Source organism: Chaetodon trifascialis, chromosome 2 (assembly GCF_039877785.1).
Source record: "Chaetodon trifascialis isolate fChaTrf1 chromosome 2, fChaTrf1.hap1, whole genome shotgun sequence".
Lineage (NCBI taxonomy): Eukaryota > Metazoa > Chordata > Actinopteri > Chaetodontiformes > Chaetodontidae > Chaetodon > Chaetodon trifascialis.
Window position 1 is genome coordinate 21,542,275 of NC_092057.1, and position 21,819 is coordinate 21,564,093.

The 21,819-nt window shown below is 45.0% G+C and overlaps 1 protein-coding gene across 2 annotated transcripts; it reads right to left on the minus strand.

Annotated features, from left to right (window-relative positions):
* Positions 1-1,004: 1,004 nt before the first annotated feature.
* jupa (junction plakoglobin a) lies at positions 1,005-20,506 on the minus strand. Of its 2 annotated transcripts, none has more exons than XM_070973358.1 (16): positions 20,362-20,506; positions 10,120-10,170; positions 9,508-9,675; positions 9,152-9,402; positions 8,780-9,018; positions 8,212-8,413; positions 7,721-7,865; positions 6,756-6,859; positions 6,325-6,663; positions 5,633-5,785; positions 5,367-5,486; positions 5,119-5,269; positions 4,158-4,279; positions 3,833-3,872; positions 2,930-3,067; positions 1,005-2,066 (listed from the first exon to the last, which is right to left on the minus strand). In XM_070973358.1, the coding sequence occupies exons 2-15, from the start codon at positions 10,130-10,132 to the stop codon at positions 2,937-2,939; spliced, it is 2,178 nt and encodes a 725-aa protein (XP_070829459.1). In that variant the 5' UTR covers positions 10,133-10,170; positions 20,362-20,506; the 3' UTR covers positions 1,005-2,066; positions 2,930-2,936. The 2 variants fall into 2 exon arrangements, with proteins under 2 accessions (XP_070829459.1, XP_070829450.1); XM_070973349.1 differs by having other exon boundaries at positions 10,120-10,167; positions 20,360-20,480.
* Positions 20,507-21,819: the final 1,313 nt, after the last annotated feature.

Genomic DNA, 21,819 nt, shown 5'->3' on the forward strand with positions numbered 1-21,819 from the left:
AGACAGACAGACAGACAGACAGACAGACAATAGAAACGTCTTTTCTTATTAAAATGCTGCCAAACATCCAGCAGAGCCACAGAGGCAGTGTGGGGTACAGAGAGAGAAGAGCCGGGGAGCGAGTTGCTTTGAGCTGAGGTTTGGCTTCTTTTAGAGAAAAATAATTATTATAACATGAATAAAAGCAAAAAAAAAAAAAAATACTTTGACCAGCTCAGACAAAATTAGTGAGTGAGAAAGAGACAAAAAGTGAGACAGATGTGGATCCATCCATCCATTATCTATGCCGCCTATCCCAGCTACAGTGGGTGAGAGGCGGGGTACACCCTGAACCGGTCGCCAGCTGATTGCAGGGCCACATGCAAACAAACATTCACACTCACATCTACGGACAATTTTAGAGTCATCAATTAACCTAATGAACATGTTTTTGGTCTGTGGGAGGAAGCCGGAGTACCCGGAGAGAACCCACGCATGCACGGGAAGAACATGCAAACTTCACACAGAAAGGCCCCGCCTGACCCGGGGATCGAACCGGCAACCTTCTTGCTGTGAGGCACGTGCACTACCTGCTGCGCCACCGTGCAGCCCACAGATGTGGATGTAAAGCATAAATATTTACCACCTGATTCACAGAAGTTCGAGCTGCTTCAAAGACTAAATATGAACTTGACTGCATCACATCCATGAGATGTTTGAGCCAGTCAGATTCTCTGGGAAACATTTTCTATGAATTCTTCTGTTTTCATACGATGCAAATCTGTCATACTTTACTATTTAACACCATTAAGACTTTAGCAAATGAAACTGATGAATGATAAATAATGCAGGATGGTAAACAAAGGAGTTGAAGGACAGTAACTGCATATTATGGGATAGATGGCAAACATTTTGAGCCTTTATTATGGGTGTGATTGCAGTTTAATGGATGCTGCAGTGGATTGGAAAACAGGGAAATCATTTCTGATTTTTAAGTCAATAACAGTGGAAACCATAATATGTTTAATATATCCTTTATTTTTATTAAACAAAATTTCAGTAAAAACTCTTATTAAGTAGAAAGACAAATTTCCCTGTCAGTAGTTTGCTCCAGCTGTAGGGTTGTCCCCGACTACATTATCTCATGTGTTGACTCGCTGTTGAGTCAATCGGCTGATCACGTCTGTAAAACCACGCTGATGTTCTCCTGCAGATGATTACAGTCACATACCATCTTTTCTTCAAAATTCAGTTGATAAGGAAAGACATCTTTGTTAATATTCTGCTAATGCCGGATAATGCAAACCTTTCCCAGTAAATAACTTAGAAAAGATGAGAAATTATTCCTAAAAACAAACGTTACACTCCAAAAAAAAGTAATCCACATGTCAGCTGATTACAGAAGAGCTGGAAGGAGGGGGGGCGGGCAGCCCTGCACCGCTCTCTCAAAGGTCCGTCAGAGACCTCCACATCTCCTCGTTTGTTCACTCCTACTGAATTAGTGCCACTGACTCTAAAGTGTTGATCACAGCGGGAGAAACTTGACAGTATATAGTGTCGAAAATACAGCATAGACAGCAGTGTCTGTTACAAAGGCGTTAAGAAAGAAACAGAGCGGTGAGCAGGTGCACCGTGCACGTTGAGCCACCTCTGGCAGTGTTTTCAACTATCATCCTCCTTTTTTTTTTCTTTTTCTTAACAACAAAAAAAAGCTACATGATTATCATCACAAAATAAAATCTCTTTGGCATAGAATACCCACCCAAAAGCATGAACACACGCGCACACACACGCACGCACGCACGCACGCACACACACACCCTCACATGCATGCACTCACGCACTTTTAAAAGGTTCTCTAACAGAAACCTACAAGCATCGTCACTGTCACAATTATAATCAGCAAAATTATGCTAGAAAACAAAGTTGAGCCCTGTTAAGATGATGAGTCCCGTACTCAGTGATAATTGCATATATTACACCAGGCTGAGAGCAGAGGGAATAATCTCTACTGACAACTATATTCTCTTCTTTGTCCCATTGCGTCCCACATCAGCTCCTCCGCTCCCTTTCCTTCTCCTCTGGCTCTGTGTGAAGAGGACAAAGACATGATGAGAAACTTGCTTCTCAACCGTCAGGCTTTAAAGACCCTGAACACCTGCTTTATCAATCAAGCTCCTCACTGTGAGCGACGAGCTGCCACACGAACACGACAAAGGCTCTTCTCACTTTCATCTCTTTGTCTGTCTGTGTTTTTGTCTGACCTCCTCTCACTGGCTTTGCAGCGGGCAGGAAAATGGTGATGTCATACTTCACGACACCAATCAGTGACAGAAGAAGCATTCCAGACGCAGAGTCTTTTCTTATCATGTGATGAGATGGAAATTTCTCCTGAAGGTAAATTCTACTTAATCTCATAAATGGAGGAAATAAATTGGAAATGAGCTTGACTTCCTATTAAGGTCAAAGAAGATGCATAAAGTGTACCCAGTGATTTCTATCCATTCTCGTCTGTGTATGCATGTGGATGTAAATGACTCCTGGTCTTTTTGCAGATGAAACATCTATTTTTTTTTTTCCAATGAGTGAAATAACTGCTCTGATTTAAATTCTTATGTTTGGAAGACCTTTAAAATGTTACCGACCACTTCAGGGTCAGAAACATTCATTTCTGCTATCACAGCAAATGTAACAAACATGTCATCAGCTTACTTATTTTTTTGTGAAAAGTCTTCATTCACAAGCAGAAATGTTTTGGTTCTCCTTCCATCTTTTCTTAATTAAACATAACAAAACCACAGAACATAAACCCAGTTGAAGTCTGACCAAACCACTGACCGAATGGCCTCTTCTTCAGGAATCAGTATTTAATGTTATTGAGAATTTAAAGGGGATTTAAATTGACACCAGCGCATCCTGACTGGCTGAGGTAACGTTTGCATGTACTGACCTTTAGGTCAGTATTCAGGACACACTTGTCTGTCGTAGACGCTGCCTGTGTAATCGTCTGGCATCATCGTTCCTTCCATGACATCCATGGGCATGTCAGCTCCATATCCTCCATAGCCTTGGAAATTGGCATCCAGCTCTGCAAGAGATTACAGCATGTTTTCTTTTTTTAAACTTGTTACACACTGGACCAACAGATTGCATGTCATTAACTTCCCTTATGCTTGGTATATTTACTGCATAGCAGCAGCAGCAGCAGCAGCACAGAAAACCGTACAAGCTCGTGGACATCATTCAACATCTGAGGCACATTTTTGGATCGCAGCGATCACAGAGAGGAGAAGCTAATCCCTTTTCCTTTCGAGTCTCTGCTCTGAGAGGAGACCAAAAATACCAAGGCCATACAAGGAGAGAAGTCAAGAGACGGAAAGGACGGGAATTAAGAGAAAGATTCAAACACAGATAAGGAAAACACCAGGAAGGAGACTGATTGAGAGAAAAGCTTTTAGACTTGGCAATGAGGCAGGGACGTAGTGAGAGAAAGATGTGAGAATAAAACAAAGGCTGATGGGAAAAACACAAGAATCAGGCTCTGAGGTTAAGTATGTCACTGTAGGAGAGGACAGATCAGAGGCCAAGTCTGTGGCTGACGGACCATTTGAAAGTAAGAGAAACTGTAAAAAAAATCAATGCTAGCTAGGCCTCGTCTCAGAGCGCTTGTTGAACTAAAACAACTATTTATTTTGCTTCCAAGTGAGGATGGCCAACTGAATCTGTGGGCTGCAGCAGGGAGGCAACCTGTTAGCACATTACAGCACTTAAACACGGTGCTCGCACCATGTGGTGGAGTGAACCGGTGCTGAGGAATGTGCTACATGTGCACATTTCAGCCATAGCTACTCACCATCTGCATAGGGTCCATCCATGGGGATGCTGTTGTGGGCCTGAGGAGAGGTCATGAGAAGGCAAAGGTCAAATTAAGTCAACACTACTATATGGACAGCTTATTAATAGTCCTTTAAGCATCATTAAAATAGACTATATAACAAAGTTTCTGAAAAACAATTGCTTCTCAGTTTGCACTTTATAACTGCTCTCAGCATTATAGAAAAGTGCTGAGATGAGTAAGATGTAAACCCAGAGAGCTGAGGGGAATAAATAAAATGTGTAAAAATCTACTTTAATGCTCGGTTGTCACGTCCTGGCAGTGGAGGGCGCCAGACACTCACCATCTCCCAGGCAGCGGCGTCGTGTTTGAACAGAGAGTGTGTGAGCTCCACAGACACTCGCTTCTTATAGTCGGAGTTCTTGTCCTCGGAGATGCGGAAGAGCACAGCTGCAGCATAAGTGGCTGAGGGGGAAAAGCATCAGGACACATTCAGCAATGCACAATAACCTCCCACTCCTTTCAGTTATTCAGTGCTATAATGTTGAAAGGGAAACAGATCAAATCCACGTTTTTAGTCTGGACTGCACCATCACCTACTGCTAAGTAGTTTCATGTTTTGGGAAACAAGCTTGTTCACTTCCTCACTGAGAGTTAGATGAGAAGATTCCCCTCTCATGGTTGTTAAATTTAAAACTGGGACAGGTGGCTGGTTAGCTTAGCTTAGCATAAAGTCAACAGGGGGGAAACCTGGCTTTCTGCAAAGCTCACAAAATACACCTACCAGCACCTCTGAAGCTCACTAGTTAACACTGTGCCGCTTGTTTGTTTAATCTATACAAAAATCAAAGCTTTTACGTGAATAAAGCTGAGCTAACTGGCTGCTGGCTTTAGCTTCATATTTACTGTACAGAAATAGGAGTGGTGTCAATCAAGAAATCAGTAATAGCACAAGTTTTTCTGATGCAAAACATATTGTCTGAATATAAAGTAATATCTGTAGAAGCCTGTTAAATTATCAACGTATTAAGTTGTACTAATTATGTGAATATTGTACACACTCAAGCTGCCTGTGCAGGTACTTTAAACTCCACCATTTCATCCCATTTCAGGCTTGTATTATACTCTTTAAATACAGGTTGCAATATGCCATCCTGAAGTGTCGTGGAGTAAAAGTACAGCCTGGAAACTGCACTTACAGTAAGCAGCACAGCACTTGAGTAAATCGACTCTGTTGCTTTCCACCTATGACTAAAGGCTACATTCCGGTAAGCTCATCGCAGTGCATTATCTCCGTGTCCTACCAATGCCCTCGTTGTTGGAGTGCAGCAGCTCCATCAGTGGAGCCGACGCTCCCTCGCTGTCGATGAGCTCAGCTGACGGTTTGTCCAGGGCCAACTCGCACAGGACGCCGGCCGCCACGCGCTTCACGTTGTCCACTGGAGAGTAGAGGAGCTGGAGGGGGAGGGAAATGAGCAAAACAATCAGACAAAACACAAGGAAGTTAGTCATCAAGACAAGGAAGTGTGAGAGCTTCTGCCTCCTCCTTTACCTGAACAAACAGAGGAATGGTCTGCAGGTTGGCGATCTCTGCTCTGTTGATGGGATCTCTGGCCAGGATGTGCAGAGCTCCAGTGCAGCCCTCCACAATCTCCTCCATCCTCACTCCATCCTGAGGGGCAGGATGAAAAGAACACATGTTACTCAAAGATACAGAAATACATAAATAATTCACAGCTGCCAATTTAAACCCCTTCAAACATGCACAGGAGTTAATCAGCGACCTTAAGCATCCTTTCAAACTGGCCCCTCGTGTACCTGGTATGTCTGCTGGGCGGATGAACCGTGTTTCTGGGCATCCTGGTGGGCTTTGAGCAGCAGGTTGACCAGACGGGGGATCACTCCTGCGTCCCTCAGAGGGGCCTGGTTCTCTGGGCACAGGGCCAGGTTGCGGATCAGGCCAACCACAGCCTTCAGGCATGGAGGAGAGGACATGACACCGGTCATTGTTATTGGTCAGCAGGTAAAACAAGGCTCACAAACAACTTCAAGCATCTCCCTTAGAAATATGCAGTGATACTTTTGTCCCCTGAAACCTGCTCTTGTAAAACATGCTGTTCCTGCTGTCATGTGCATTTCATGCTCTTTCAGGCTGATGGAGACTCTGGCTATCTGCCGGATCTGCCATCATCTCTGTCCATCTGTCTGCTTCTCCCCACTTTCCCTGAGTCTTTCTGTTTGGAACAAACCCATTAACTCCTCAATCTAGAGTAACATATGAGCTCATTTAAGGGCCAGTTAGGGCCAGTATCAATGAGATTTTGACCTTGTGAAATGATCATGTATTAATTAACTTAGTTTTTCACGCATTTTTCCGCACTGGTTTACAATGGGTGAGCAACCACAGTTTGGAAATGATATTTGAATGTCATTTCAAATGCTCAAAATCTCATTGACCCACATTTGAGTCAAAGCTGTCGCAGCGCCCTTCCCTCCCTCCTCCTCTCTACCTTGATGACGGGCCAGTAGTAGGGTTGGTTGAGCAGCTTGACGATGGCGGGGATGCCGTAGTGTTTCCTCACAGCGTTTTGTGCCAGCTCAGCCTGTTGGTGGCGTGAAGTCAGGTGGCGCAGAGCGCAAACAGCAGGCTCGGTCACATCCTCCTTCTCGCCAGCACGCAATATGGCGTGGATCAGTGACTCCACCCCGTTGCTCTGGGTGACCAGAGTTTTATTGTGGGCATTGTTGCATGTCAGGTTTGACAGGATGCCCGTGGCGCAAGTGAGCATGTTGAGGTCGTCTGAACTGAGCAGGCCCACCAGCACCTGCAGCAGGCTGTCCATGCCCTCCTGGAAACAGAGACAGAACGACTTCAGAAAGGTCCTCATGCGCTGAATTATGAGAAACTAAAGAAAAAAAATCTCATTTTGTGGACACAGACCTCCTTGGTGGCAGCATCAGAGAGGTTCCTGAGTGTCCACAGACAGTTCTGCATCAGACGCTGGCTGGAGCCGGTGAGGTGTTTACCCAGAGCCTGCATCCCACCTGCAGGGAACAGAGAAGTCAGATGACTCAGCTCGCAGCAACATCTCATACACTGTCCTGTTATGAACTTCAGCTCATTCAAAACTCTGCAGCTCAGCTATTAACCAGAAGCAGGAGGAGAGAGCACATTAGTCCAGTTGTAGCTGCTCTGCACTGGCTTCCCGTAACATTCAGGATTGATTTAAAGGTCCTCCTCTTTAGATACAAAGCCCTTAATGGACTAGGACCAAGCTACATTGCTAACTCCCTTTGCCTGCAAGAACACTGTGACACTTTTGCTGCTGGTTTATTGAAGGTTCCCAGCAACAACTGAAAGTAAACCAGGGATGCAGCCTTTGTCAATTACGCTCCAAAGCTCTGGAACACACAGCCCACAAAGCTAAAAACAGATCTTTACACTTGAGCCTTTCACTAGCTGTGACTTCCTGATACAGGTCTGAAACGTTTGTGCTTCGCCTCACACCAACACACTACAGCACTTCTTTTACATTGTTCTATATTCATTCTATGTGCTCTATTTTTACCTTTACTAGTATTCACTTGATTTTATCTCCCATCTTTTGTTATGCCTTCTCTTTATTCCATTTTCATACTTATTTTCACTATCATTATCAAGTGGGTTATTTTACAATAGTTTTCTATCCCTGTTTTTATCTTCAATGTTTTTCTATGTAAAGCACTTTGGACTGCAACTTATGTAAGAAAGATGCTGTATGAATAAAGTTTTTTATTATCATTAATTATCATGAAGCTGTGCGGTTGACAAGAAGCCATGAGCAACCATTCAAAAAGCTGACACACCTGTACGACTGCCTTGTACATGTGCAGGTGCGTGCTACACAGAAAACATGTCTTACATACCGGCCTCTACAATGGCGGGTTTGTTGCTGGGGCACACAGAGAGGACTTTGAGCACACGGCTCGTTGTCCACAGCAGCTTCTCATAGTTGTAATTTCTCATGATGTGAACTAGACCCTCAGGACCTCTGTTGGCAAGGATGATGAGCTGTGAGAGAGAGAGGCTGTGTGAGTCTGTGGCTGTTCAATGTGCAGATGCAGTGAAAATAACTTATTCTCGAACACTTTATAGTTTCCAATACACAACTCTGACAAAGCTGTGACCTGTCCAGGCAGACAAACACCAGTTAATCTTCACTCATTTTACTACTCTCAACATATAACCACACCCACACCCCCGCTGCGCCAGCACCTGAACAACTCTGTTCACATGCCACACCCAAAACAAAACACATGCACGCACAAGCTCGACAACTGGAACAGTCTCAAATTACAATACTGGGCTGTTATGAAGCATAGCAGCCATTGTATCACGTGTCCTAACGCACACACACCTTGCTCTCCTGGTTGCCATAGGACAGCAGCTGCAGGCAGTCTGTGGTGATGGCCAGGAACTTGGGGTTGCTCTTATTCAGCAGGGGGACCATCCTCTGCAGGCCGTCGGCCAGGCGGACGGCCATCTTTGCTCCTTCCTGGTGCAGCAGCAGGTTGTGGAGCGTGGTGATGGCGTAGAAGAGCACAGACTCCATGGGAGAGCTGAGGGAGAGAGACAGGCAGGTTCACAAAAACAAAGTGACAAGTGTTTTTCTGTTTGCTTTTTTTGTTTTCCACCCGTGTCATTTACTTCTACTTGAGTCTGCAATCAGCTACAAACTGCTGAGTCAAAGGCTCTTATTTTTTGCCTCATCTGACCTGCACTGTAGCTGCACTGTCAAATACCCCCCAGAGACTTCTGTGAAACAGCAAAATTGGCCTAGAAATTGCATTAACATTGCCAAAAAATGTTTTCTGTATTATTTCCCTTTCATTCCTACACTGTAAGAAAGAACACATTTTCCCAACATACGTAAGTCAAATAAATTCCTCGATACATCATCTCTCTTTCTCTTCGTCTCATGGTACCTGAGCATGCGGACCAAAGCAGGGATGCCTCCAGACTTGAAGATGGAGAGCAGGCCCTCTCTCTGGTGGGACAGGTTATGGAGGATGCTGGCCGTGGCTCGTGCCGTCTCCATGTCGCTGGTGTTCTGCATCGCCCGCACCACCGCTGACACCATCTGCGGGGACTGCATCAGCGCACGCCGTGAAGCCTCCTTGCGTGTGAGCTGGTTGACAATCTGTGCTGCCTTGCTGACGACCACCTGATGACAGAAAAGGGGCATAAAGAGTTGATTTTTTAATAATTTTTAATATCAGGTTTGTTGTTCATCATTACGTGCGACAGAATTCTCTCTTAAGACCTCGTGTGTGTGTGTACAGGCTGTGCGTTCTCACCTGGTCTTCATCGTTGAGCAGTTTGGTGAGCTCAGGCACGGCGCGTGTGGCCAGCTCAGCATCGTCCTGGTAGTTAATCAGATGGATGATGGCTGTCTTGAGCATCTGGGAGGGCTCGGCCAGCTTCTGGACGTTGGTCATCTGGGACGGGTCTGTCTGGGTTGACAAGATGGTGGTGCCTGCCTCCAGAGTCTCTGGGAACATTGCAGCCCGCACCCGCTGGGCTCTCGTAGTGTACAGGGCCTCCATGTCTATCGAGATGGGAGACAATAATGAGGACAACATAAGTCAGTCAATTAAGGCAAAGGACAGAGTATATGCACTTTGCCTGGTTCGACCCTCGCTTGTTGTCTTACCAGGCTCTTCTGTTGTGACAGTGGTGGTCATGGTGTAGTGCTTGGAGGTGGTGTACTCTCCGTCATCGTCTCTGACTGTGGTGGCTCCGGATTGGATGCCTGAGTCTATGCCATACATCCTCTGTTGCCACTCCGCCACCTTCACCACGCCGTTATCAGGCTCACCCACTGCCAAGCACAAAGAGAGCAATGGTGGAAAGTTTATTGACATGCTTGACAAACAGATAGTGAGGATATTTAGTGGTGCTGCCATTTTTCTCCTCAGGGCTTCAGTGTTTGACTTCTACGCCACATGAGGGAAATGTTTTGCAGAAGTAATCTTTAGTTATCTTTTGTTCTGAGGAAATGACCTCAATATAAATACATGAAAACAATAGTTGGAAGTAGGAAAGGTCATGACAAAATGTTCAACAGTCTCCTTTAAGAGTACTGTGGGACGAGGTGATGAAGACAAAAGTGAAGATGAAAATGCACAAGCTACATCTAAAATCAGCATAACATCACTACATAATTAAAACAGAGCTCGCAGAAACGTAGAGAGAGGAAATTAAACCTGACAGTAAAATACATGAAAATGTTTAAAAGCAAGAAGCTGCATTGGGAATCACTTACTCTGCATTGCCATCCTTGCCTCCCGCTATCAGAACAACGAAAGAGCAAAACCTAAAAAACACAAAGAGAGCCACAGTGAAGAGGCAGTCAAACGTTCCTTCTGTTCTAATGAAGATGAACGTCACTACATGTCATGAATTAATGAATATTTCAGCAAAGTCTCTGCTCCCTTCATTATAAATGCCAACAGAGTTCATCAGATGACCCCCGCCTCCCCTCGCAGTCATGCACGCTGCCCTGGAAATGACAACACAGAGCAGCAGCAGAGGCTCATGGGGTAGTGAGGGTGAAGTGGGCTGAGAGACAGCTGTAAGTCAGGAATGCTATCCACTCCAAGTGACCTTTCACCCCAGGCCTCCGCCCATACAGCCGTGGGAGCAGCCTGCTGCTGACGCATGGCAAACAGGAACCTGCTCGTCAGGTTTCGACTCCACTGGGTGACTGAGTGTGGGTGTGTGTGTGTGTAGATTGCAATACTCCTCATCACACACATAAGCCTAAACCTCCACGAAAACGCCTGCAACTTAAATTTTGTTGTATTTTAACAGTGCTCCACACACACAGCTCCACAGTTTGAGGACCAGCTGATTTCCTCCCCTGTTGTTTCACCTGCGCAGCCCTCAGTTGAAAATGTGATTGGAGATCTGTTTTTCTTGTAGCTGCAGTACTTTTGATACTGTTGAATGTCTGATAAATGGAGCTTGTATCATTTTAAATGTGGTATCAAAGACAACATTAGCTGCCACTGACTGGATGGTGTAAGTTTGTCCAACACCTCCGCTCCTCTGCTGTGCTTACGATTTTCATGTACTTTACAATTAAATGCTTCCCCTCTGAGTGTCAACACTTAGACTATCCTGCTGTACTTCCTTGTTTTGAGGCTCCATGGACCCAAAATAACCTCTCACAGTCCTAACATGGATGTTTTCTATCACTGAGTTTCTGCAGCCTGAATGTCATCCACCGCATAAATCCCCTTCATCACAGAAAAAGTTCTGTATTCATACTAGTGGCTTGCCGCTGCATGTGACATACGGCCGATACAGCACAATGCATTCACTGTGCTGCGTTACAAGTGTTTTCAGATGTTTGACTGTTCGGGGTGCAAGGGTGCACTGTGCTCTTCTGTTTGTACTATACATGTAAGAGTGTGGTTGCAGATTTCTACAGATGCACTGAAGGTACAGCAAAGTCAACAAACCAAGGCTTTAACAGACACACAGGAGGGAAAAAGACTGGCATCCTTTGTATGACAGCTGGTTGCAGATTACAACATGATTCTTGCAGTAAGCAACTATGCTTATCTCTGTCTTGACAACTAATAAAACAAGTCAGAGCTAAGTCAAGCTGCTGAGCTGGCACAAAATAAGCTATAAACACTTCAATTATCACCTCTACTTCTGCTCACATTCAACTTCATGGAACACTTTCGTATTCGCACAACTTAACGACGTAGTGCGTACTGTAATCAGAGCCCTGTGGGTTTGGAGGAAAGGAATTTGTACAAAGATGGACGGCTTTGTCTCGCTGCCTGCCACTGGAGCTGCTCATGGTGTATTGGCAAAAGCACCACTCCCTCGTCTTTTTACCCTCTGGCTTTGCATAAGGATGTGTCTTGCTGTGTTTCAGTCCCTTAGCTGACCCAGCCCACCCCCCACCCCCACCCCCCAGGCATCACACTGTGTGTGCATACCTGTGTGCAGTTGTGTGCGCGTCTCTCTTGTTTTAGGCAGGGGGTTTTGTTTTACAACACAGTTTGCATTAAGAAGAAACTGACAACTGTGTGTGTGTGTGTGTGTGTGTGTGTGTGTGTGTGTGTGTGTGTGTGTGTGTGTGTGTGTGTGTGTGTGTGTGTGTGTGTGTGTGCGCACACCAGCCAAATGCCAAACTGCATGTTCCTCACTGGTTTGTGTCTATCCTGAGTCTTCTCTGTGCCATTTTGACGGACTAACAGCTCCCTTGCAAGTCCTCACATGCTTTTGGGTCTGCATGTGTAATTTGGTGTCAATAAGCACGTGTTCGAAAGAGCTTCACCTGAACCTGATGTTCTTGTAAGGCCCCAACATGTCCAATTGGGTGACTCTCACTTTCACGTGGAGGAGCAGCTCAGATTCAGTAGTCAGTCTGGCATGAGATCCTGCAGGACCAGGCCCCAGAGGACTGTCTGTGCTTGCAGCTACATGCTACTTCACAGATAATGCAATGACTCATAAGGGCATACACAGAAACTATGCTCATAACCTCTGAGTCTTCCTACCTTTCTAAGTAAAGGTGTGGCCTCTTATTAAATGCAGGCAAGAGGGTTTGTTCAGGAAGGTAAGCGACTGCCTGCTGCCCCCTGATCAACATGGCAATGGGAATAAAACTGACATAAATTAGACAAAATAAAAACATTTTATTGATCCACTAGTGAAGGCACAGACACCACTGATAAAAAAAAAAAAATATCAAAGCCCACACGACTGTTTTGTTTTAAGCAGAACGACAGCATGAACGGCACATCCACGCAGAACTTTCCTGTTGTCAGTAAATCAGGGACAGTGTTTGTGTAGTCTTTGTTTTCCTGGGCGAGGCGATGGGTTCAGCCAACTGTTGCAATGCCGCGACACGCCCCGCATATCGCCTGGGTAACCGAAAGGCACTGCGCTGTGTGGGTTTTATCTGCTGACCCATCGGACGTCTGAAGCTATGCTTACTTGTTTGCTGATAAGTTGCCTCTTGGGTCTTCTCATAATTTGCCTCTTTTTCTTTCTTTCTTTCTTTCTTTCTTTCTTTCTTTCTTTCTTTCTTTCTTTCTTTCTTTCTTTCTTTCTTTCTTTCCTCACAATGCTCATGGCTGTGGCCAAAGCCAAGAAAATCCGACAAAATCATTGAAAAATTTGATTAAAAATAATATGCAGCAAGTAAAAACTAAAGCTGAGGAACAACTTAGAGAAAAACAAAACATGAAATCAGAGAATCAGGGCCTGTCGAGTGACCCCTCCCCCGTTGTTCAGTGTTGACTGAAAGCTGTCGGTTGCATCGCGTACCTGGACGAGTATCTGTGACTGGACTTCGTCCTCTTCCAGTTAATGAGTGACTCATCCTTTCACTCTCACTGTACCTTGCTCTGTCATCATCTTCACTACCACTACTCATCATCCACCCACACAAATGCTCAGCAACATTGAAACCACACTTTTTACTCAGGAAAACACACACATTTCACACCCATGACCTCCCATTTTATGTTAAGCAACAGCTTCTGTGGATGACTTCAGGGGTCTTATTCCAAAAAAAAAAAAAAAAAAACCAACCCTGCCTGCACAGCGAAACCAGGAATGTGGATCAGCGAAAGCTGCCAGTGAACGAGTTGCAACAGAAAAGCAGAGATGGATACTGTTCGCTGAAACGCTGGTGCGACATTCCACACTGACAAAGTGTATTCAGTCCTGTCCTGTGTCCATGTGTAAATCTTGTGCTGGAAAAAAGCACACCTTCCCACTCATCTAACACTAAACTCCTCTAAACTTACTCACAGACTCACTCACACATTGCTCAAACAGAGATGGTGAGGACATTGCTACCTGACAATAGATGAATAACTCTGTTCTCAATCATAAGAACAGGTTTCCTATCCCGCCCCCTCTCCACTGGCATGTCAGACAGGGAGTGTCTCCCCAGCAGTGACAGGATCTCAACAAGGGCGTGGTAGCAGAGAGCATGGATGTATGAGCGAACTGGGCGAGGCTGAATACACCTAATGGCTAGAGGGGCTAAACGGGAGATCAGGTGCTTTATTCTCCACATTATCCATCCAATAATTAAGAAGCGATGCAGTTAGAAACTCAGTAAGATATGAAAAACATTCCAGTAAGCCAGATTTTGACTTGGCTGGCCTAAGCTCCTCTTTGTGTCACAGCAGGAATGAATCAGGTCAGGGAAGAGGCCCACAGGGCTGGAGATGTTTTCTGGTCGTATTCCAGACTGGCTCCCAACATACGTTACAGAGTTTGCAGTGATTTGTTGTTTAACCTCATGCCTGTCTGGCAGGCAGGGGTGTAAGTAACATGTCACAAGACTCTGCTTGGCTTTTACGGGCCTGCATGAGTAGATTAACGGAGCGAAATTAGCATTAAGTGTAAAGGCAAGGAAGTACACTTATTCACCTCCTTGCCATGCGTTACAAGAGACGCCACTCTCTGCCGTCAGTTAAATATGAAGCGTGCATGAGCTGCCAATTAGCTTAGCTTAGCTTAGCTTAGCATAAAGACTGGAAACAGGAGGAAACAACAAATGAGGTTCTGTCAAAACGCTAATTTACATGTCATATCTTGCTTGTTTCATCCGTATAAAACGAACGGAAATTGTCCTGCACGTAACCCCCCGCACAACTAAGGGGCCGTTTTTACACTAAGCTAAACTAAGCTAAGCTAACCGCCTCCTGGCTTCATATTTACCGTACATGGGAGTGCAACCAATCTTTTTACACGACGGATGGCAAGAAAAATATCAAGTTATTCCTTTAATTCAGATGTTTTTTGAATTGCAGCAAGAGGTCATCATTTGTCCGTGTTAATTGCACCTCTTTCTCGTGACGCTCAGATCATCACGGCTTTGTTGCAGACACTTAACCTCATTTGGTCTGTGATTTCTAACAGGCTTGCTGATGTCATGTTTAGGCTGACATGCAAATAAAGCAGATTATGTTGCCACACATCTGTAAAGCTTCCTGCACCATCTGCACTATTGGACGTATCAGCTTGCCCTCCCCCCACCCAGCCCCCCGACACACATACACCCACTGTCACATATATGTCCCCTGACATGCAACACACACTCCTCTTCCAATAAACTGTTTCTCTAACACAACACCCTGCACTCACAGGGCCCAATCCTCCTGACACAGTAAATGGCCTCTGCAGCCAGCTGAGCCTGCAGAGCTGACAGGCTGCTCTTCTCCACAGAGTCAGGGGTTCAGCTTTCCCAACGGGATTCATCTTAACATCATCCCTCTAACCTTCTTGGTCCCCAAACCGCACATCCCTTTTCCCCCCACTCGTCCAACAATAGCTGTTATGGCACTGTAATGGAGGCAGCAGGGGCTAACTAGATAGCTGTTTGTTATAAATCAATAAGGCAGGATGTGAAGTGGTGCACAGCTAATGGATTTATTGTGGTGGGTGACAGGAAGTGGTGGTCAACATTATCTGACTCACCAATACTGCTGGGCTGTCCGGTCAAAGAGGGGAAGTTTATAGGGAGAAGCTGGACTTTCCCGAGTGCTTCTACATGCTGTAGACGCACAACTGTGGTGACAAACTACTGCAAGCTGTATCACATAACGCGCAGAGTTCAGGAAGAACGCAGCTCGACGTGCACTCTCTGGAAAAAGTGCTCACTCTGAGTGAGAGAGCATTTGTCAATTGACTGTAACAGGCAGTTGATAAAATCCAGACCATAGCAATGCTGTCATGCCAAGAGCCCACAGAGAAAGAACAGACAATGAGATACGGCTGGTCTGCACTTGAGCAACACACAAACTGAATTTGTCTAAACGTGGCAGACACAGCACAGCGTGCTCCCTTTCCTTGCCTGATCGGGAAAAATTGCCAACATCACAGTCAACCACAGTCAGCATGCCAATAAATAAAATAAGCAGCAGGATGGATAATGGCCCTAGATCTGTCGGCTGATTTACTGCAGCTAGTTTAATGAGTTGAATTAAGCCAGTGGATGTCGTATTGTTGGCTGTAAACTTGTGCAGTTGTTTACTCCCTGTGGGATCTCACTGTGAATCAAAGGAAATGTGAGCAGTCTCGGAGGAGGTGCCCGAGTGCGGAGCAGGATCAGATTACACGAAGCTGATAAAGGAGGGAAAGAGTGAAAAGGGGTGGACCCTGTGTGCTCATAAACCCTCATTTGGAAAGCAACAAAGTTCACAGATTGGTCCATCACTTATCAGACACTGTGGGAGGAACTGGTGATGTCCAGAGATTACCTTCTGTATCAGTAGAGCAATACATCATAAAAGATAAGGAAATCACATAACTAGACTTCGTTCTACTTAAAAAAAATAAATCTAATCCAGCATGTGAACATTTCATGGCCGATTACTTGGTTTTTTGGGGGGGCAAAGTGTTTTTCAGGCAGTGATGTGGTCTCTGCAGTCAGTAGGATGTTCCCCTCTCCATGTTGTTTGGTTGATGGTAGGAAGGAAGAGGATGAACTAAGTCTCTGACACAGCACAGAGAGCCTCTGTGTCACTTTGTTTAGGGTAGAGAGGAAAAGAGTAGCGGCATTGTCCCATTGACTGCTGTCACAGTGAAAAGGAAACCGGGTCTCAAGTGTCCCCACTGGATGCAACCAAAAAGGCTGAAGCACATCAAGATGGCCCCCGTGTGTTCACGGGCCAAGTTTGGTGGTCAACGCTGCATCCAAAGCCCTGTTTAAAAGGCCTGACAGGGAGGCAGTTCTTGAGCTGACACTGCTACGCATCGGTGTGCGGCTGAGCACTGAGGCGATGTGACAGATGATTAATTTTTCAGAGAGATTAGAGGCATGAGGGAGTGTGGAGGGGAGGGGGGGGTGCTTTGGAGAGTGGGGCAAAAAGTCTGAAGGAACCCAAAAGAATACAGCGCTCCTCATTTCAAGTTCACATTTTGTTCTTACATCTAAAATTAGACAAAAAAAGAAGAAGAAAATCTGATTACCTGAAGAGTGAAAGTGAGTATTATTTAAAAACAGTCGTGTCATTTGTCTCATGGACCTCCAAACCTCCAAAATGTCAACTCCTAAAAGGAACAAGGCAGAGAGGAAAAGGGAAGACTCACAGCCTCGATTGTCTGAAACGCCCATGCATTTCTCAGCTTATCTGGCATTTTGTAAAGTATTCACAGGCCCCAGGGTTGCACAACTTTCTCAGCCCATGAGAGCATGAAATCCCTCAAAAGCAGTGAAACATCGAAAACAACCCAAAACTGAGTTGTGAGATTTTCACTCCACAGTCAGAGTAAGCAAACTTTACTTTCTTGTGAGACACTGACGTTCTTCATGTTGTGTATCTAACAAGTCACGCTTCCCTGGTGACTTTCTTTCCATTGCAACCACACCCTTGCTGCCCTCACTTTCCTCAATCTCTCATAGAAGTGTAATTAAGGGACAGGGAGGAGGAGGAGGAGGAGGAGGAGAAAAACAGACACCACAGGACTCATCAGAGTCACTATGCTGAGAAGTACAACTCAGCCAAATCATCCAACTGTGAAAACTTTATCTTTTGAGTCAGTGCTGGAATCGAGTTCACTCCCTCCCCGCGTGGATACGCCGTCAGTAATGAAAAAATTATCAATGGTAATGTATTCATGAAGAAAACAGCAGGATTCAGCCATTTCCTGCAGGCTGTTAGACTGATGCATGGGTGTTTTTGGACAGAGCTGTGATCGGAGCTGTCTTCAAATGACCAACCTGGCAGACATTCACACAGCTTTTAAGCACAAGTGACGGGAAGAAACAGCCATTAGGCCTTTGACATTTTAAGTAAGGGACATTTTCTTGTCCTCATTCGAGCCAACCGAGAGAACTGCTGAAGGTGAATAATTCATGTCAGTGACTGTCATGGGTAGGGTTCAGCTGGGCAGTGCCAGCTTCACTTGCTCAGCATTATGCCGCTGTGCTCCGCTAGAAGCTTCTGACTCTATCGTTTGTCAGTGACAGCAGATATCGTTTGCATGGGAGGATGTTTTCGGACGATCCTGCCAATATTTAATTACCCTGTTCATCCGAAACAAAGACACTCAAAATTCTCTGGCTTAATTTAATTAGCCCCTTCTCTGGAGATCTAGTGTTCAGCTGCACCTGCTTACTGAGCTTAGGTCATCGGTTTTAAAAGGAAATCAACCACTGGGATTTCTTGATAGTAGTTCTTTGGTCAAGGTTAATAATATTGAAGCGCTGGGAGGCTGCGTGCTTGAATAAGTCTGCGTTAGTTTGACGACAACATTTCCTCTAAAGCCCCCGGAAGTTAACCCCTCGGAGATGCTGATGCCGTCACGCCACCTCTCTTTTGACTCCAGCCACAAAGACCCGTATCGTAGCTGTTGGGAAACTCTATCTCTGTGCGTCCTGTTCTCCATGGGAACAGTAAAACACAGAGACAGGCTGACACTCAAACACAGAACAGGTCACACGACGTGTGTGCCGAGTGGCTGCAGCTGAGACCCTGGAAAGAACTCAGCAAGGCACCACTGAACGCAGACAGAGACAAGGTGAGGCCGCGAATCCACAGAAAAAGAAATCCTCCAAGCTAAACAAGGGGGTCAGGATATATGCCATACAGTAATCCCCTTCGCAAAGTGTAGACCTATTTATAAACTGAAGGATCTCCTGGCCTCTTGCTCTGCTAATGTAGGACAGTATCACGGAATTAAGCAGGAGGGGGGAGATTATCACCGTGTCACCACAGCTGTAGCTGCAAAATCTACTGTAAGTCCCCCCCCCACCACCACCACCACCCATCCACGCTCTTCCCTGAGGGCACACATGAACAGCTTTCCAACCAGGGTGCTGTCTGCTGCTGCACTGCTTGATGACACGGACCCGGGGCGAGCTGTGTGGAGGCCTGGCTGGCAGAAAGTATTGGCACCCTGTCCTCTTCAACCTGACACACATTCAGCAGCCTCAGCTGGACGCATTGATCTAGAAACAAGTTGGACTCCACGAACTTGTTCAGCGCTGTTCTTGGTGGTGCTTTGTGGTGGCGTCACTTGCTGATAATTCGAGTGAGAGAAAAACAGGTGATGTGTTTAATGGGCCAAGAGGCAGAGGCTCAGTTTTGAAGTAAAGCTGTTTAACTTCTAATTCTGATGCGACCCATGTCAAATTTGACTTAAACAGATATTAAAGTTGGCTACAGAGGACACTGCAAATGACTTAATCGGATAAGAAAAAAAGCGGATGAAAGTCATTTAAAATGGATTCTGGTTTCAGTGGATTTACTCGTGTAAGCAAATGAAGGAAGTTTGCTGTCCAGCGGGCACCAAGAAGGACTGAGGACCTGCTGTCCCGTCAAGTCCCGAGCACCTGCAAACTGCAAACTAAGGTAATGACATCATGGAAGATTTGGCAACACCTGGACTCATCACTGCTGGCATGGACAGCTGTGTGAGAGTGGATGGGAGGTACAGCAACAGATTTTAGAGATATGATTCATTATTCTCTGTCATACATTACAGATGTGTGTGAACAAGAACTTCGTGCACAATTAGCTCCTGGTATTACTATTATTTTTGACCTCAAATAAACTTGGAGCTGCCGCTAATGTTTTTTTTTCATTATCAGTCAATTTGCTTAATAACTTCTTGACCGATCGCTGGTCTGCATGTGAGGATGACATCTTCACATTGCTTGGTTTGTCCAACCAACAGTCCAAAACTCAAATCTATCCTATTCTATTATCTGATTAAAACAGATATTAAAATCCAGTCCACTTTATATCCACGAGATTAGAACCAGTACATTTTTTGGCACTTCTACTTTAAGAAATGACTTTAATGACAAACCTGTTGAAAAAATAGCTGTCCATGAAGTTTCTGTGGCTTGACTAATAATTAATTCAGCTCTACATGAGTGCGGGCTGTAAGATGAGTTAGCCGGAACAATAAATGTTTTGTTGTTGTCTTGCCAACACATGTCATAAAGTGTTACGTGGAAGACTCTGACACAGATTCTACAGCTCTCTCTTTAAATACAAAGACATTGTCCACATTATTAGAAAGATGGTATTGCCTTTTTCTCTTCACCTGCCTCTCGGTCGCGGACTCACGCGCGCGCATATATCTGAACCTTCGCTTCGGAACGCCACTCCGATAAGTGACGTCAAGTTTAAGAGTCGATACTGGGGCGAAAAACATCGCTATGTTTTAGCAGAAAGAGCTCTTCGACACCGTGGACGGGAAAAACAGTTAGTTTCACGTAAATATGAAACGCGAACTTTCGGGGCTGGAGAGCTCGCGCTCGACTCCGACACAGCAGGCATGCGGAAATGAATTCCAAACATACGGCTGGATTTACACCCAGGTAAGCAAAAGGTGGCAAAAGTCAGCAAACGTTAACCTTCACACACACAGATACACACTTATGAAAGGAAGCAGGACAGAAACTACTGTACGCTTAAAGAATGAAAAAAAGCAGACGTCGCTGACAAAGACACTGTGAGCAGTTTAAAACCGGTGGGAGAAAGTAAAGGTCCAGTGACTCTGAGCCTACCTGTCGAAACACACGGAAGCTTTTTAGTTTAGTCCAGATCAGAGCTGCTTTCCTCGGGATGGGACACTTGTCTGGATTTCTTCCCACTTCTCTCTCTCTCCACGGCTGTTGCTGGTGGCCGACAGTCCTCTGAACAAAAATGAGTAAAAGGAGCGTCACCTCAGCCCAGACTCCGCCTCCCTCACCCCGACCCCACCCTGCCACAGCTCCACACAGCGGGGGGGTGTGGAGGGGGGAGGCTGGAGTCCATGAAATACACAGTGACATGACGGCTATGTCTCTAAAACCACCGGAGGGAACGTCATAATGTCATACTAAACTTTAATGTGAGACCTTAAAGAACCATGCCAAAGGTTGACATGAGGATATAAACAAGCGAGCCCATATTCCACTTATTATAAAGCCCACATCAACACACAGCAGCACGAGTCTGAGGCTCGTGACAGACACTTGAGTTAAAGGAGCATCAGACCTGAATGTTCAGCAGATTGTACAGCACGGGTCAAATGTGGCGTTACAATGACCCGAGTGGCTCAAGCATGTCGATATTGTGATCTTGTTTCTTGATTCAAAGATCGTGCACCTGTGTGACGACTCGACCACTCCTTGATCACAGCTCGAAACCAGACGGCGAAATGAGTCACAGCAGCCGGGAAACAATACGCTGTCAGAGGGGCCGCTCACGCTTTTTACACGGAAACACTCACAACCGATGATGTGTGTTTGTGTCATGTGTTTGACAAAGTCTCTCTCTTTCTTAATTTCTTTGGAGGTGTTGCCGGGGAGGGGAAGGCAGACATGTTTCCCTGTTCTTTTCTATTGTTATCGTTTATTATGAAGGTGTAGTTTGTGTTAACACGTGACTTGACACTGAATTGAGATTTGGAGACTTTATTTATTACATGAAAGTTAGATGGCTTTTCACAGTTTCGTTGTAGATACGAGAGTTCATTCATGATTTATAGTTGCTTCATTTAAACTGGGCTGTGAAATTAGTAAAATGACAAACATAAAAATGATTAAAACTAACATTATTTTCTATATCGACTGATGTGTTGATTATAAATTAGTTAATTGTTTAGTTGATGTATTCAAATGCTTCTTTTCAGTTTACAGGAGAGGTGCAGTCAAGGAATTCCTGCTAAAAAAATGACTTAATCAATTAATCTGTTGTTAAAATTGTTGACTCAAAATCTTCTTACTCATTGATTAATTGACTAATGATTTCAGCTAGGTAACCTGTACTTTCCTTTTAAGGTTTAGCAATGTGAAGGCCTGGCTTAGGATTAATACCTTTAAAGCATTTGGTGAAAACACCCCACAGTTTTTCCTGTGATGCAATAGCAAGTCAGCAAATATTCATAAACACATCCACAGTTTATAAAAGCTTTAAAGAAGCCAAAAAATGTAGAAATGAGATTTCCACTGAATACATATATTGGAGGTCTAGTGATGTCC

Bases quoted from the DNA above. Each gene is read 5' to 3' on its own strand.
- jupa (XM_070973358.1), bottom strand. The intron at 8,414-8,779 runs GTACCATGAGAC...TCTCTCCCTCAG, and splicing joins GCTTTGGTCCGCATGCTCAG to CTCTCCCATGGAGTCTGTGC. The intron at 3,068-3,832 runs GTGAGTAGCTAT...AATCTCTTGCAG, and splicing joins GGATGGACCCTATGCAGATG to AGCTGGATGCCAATTTCCAA.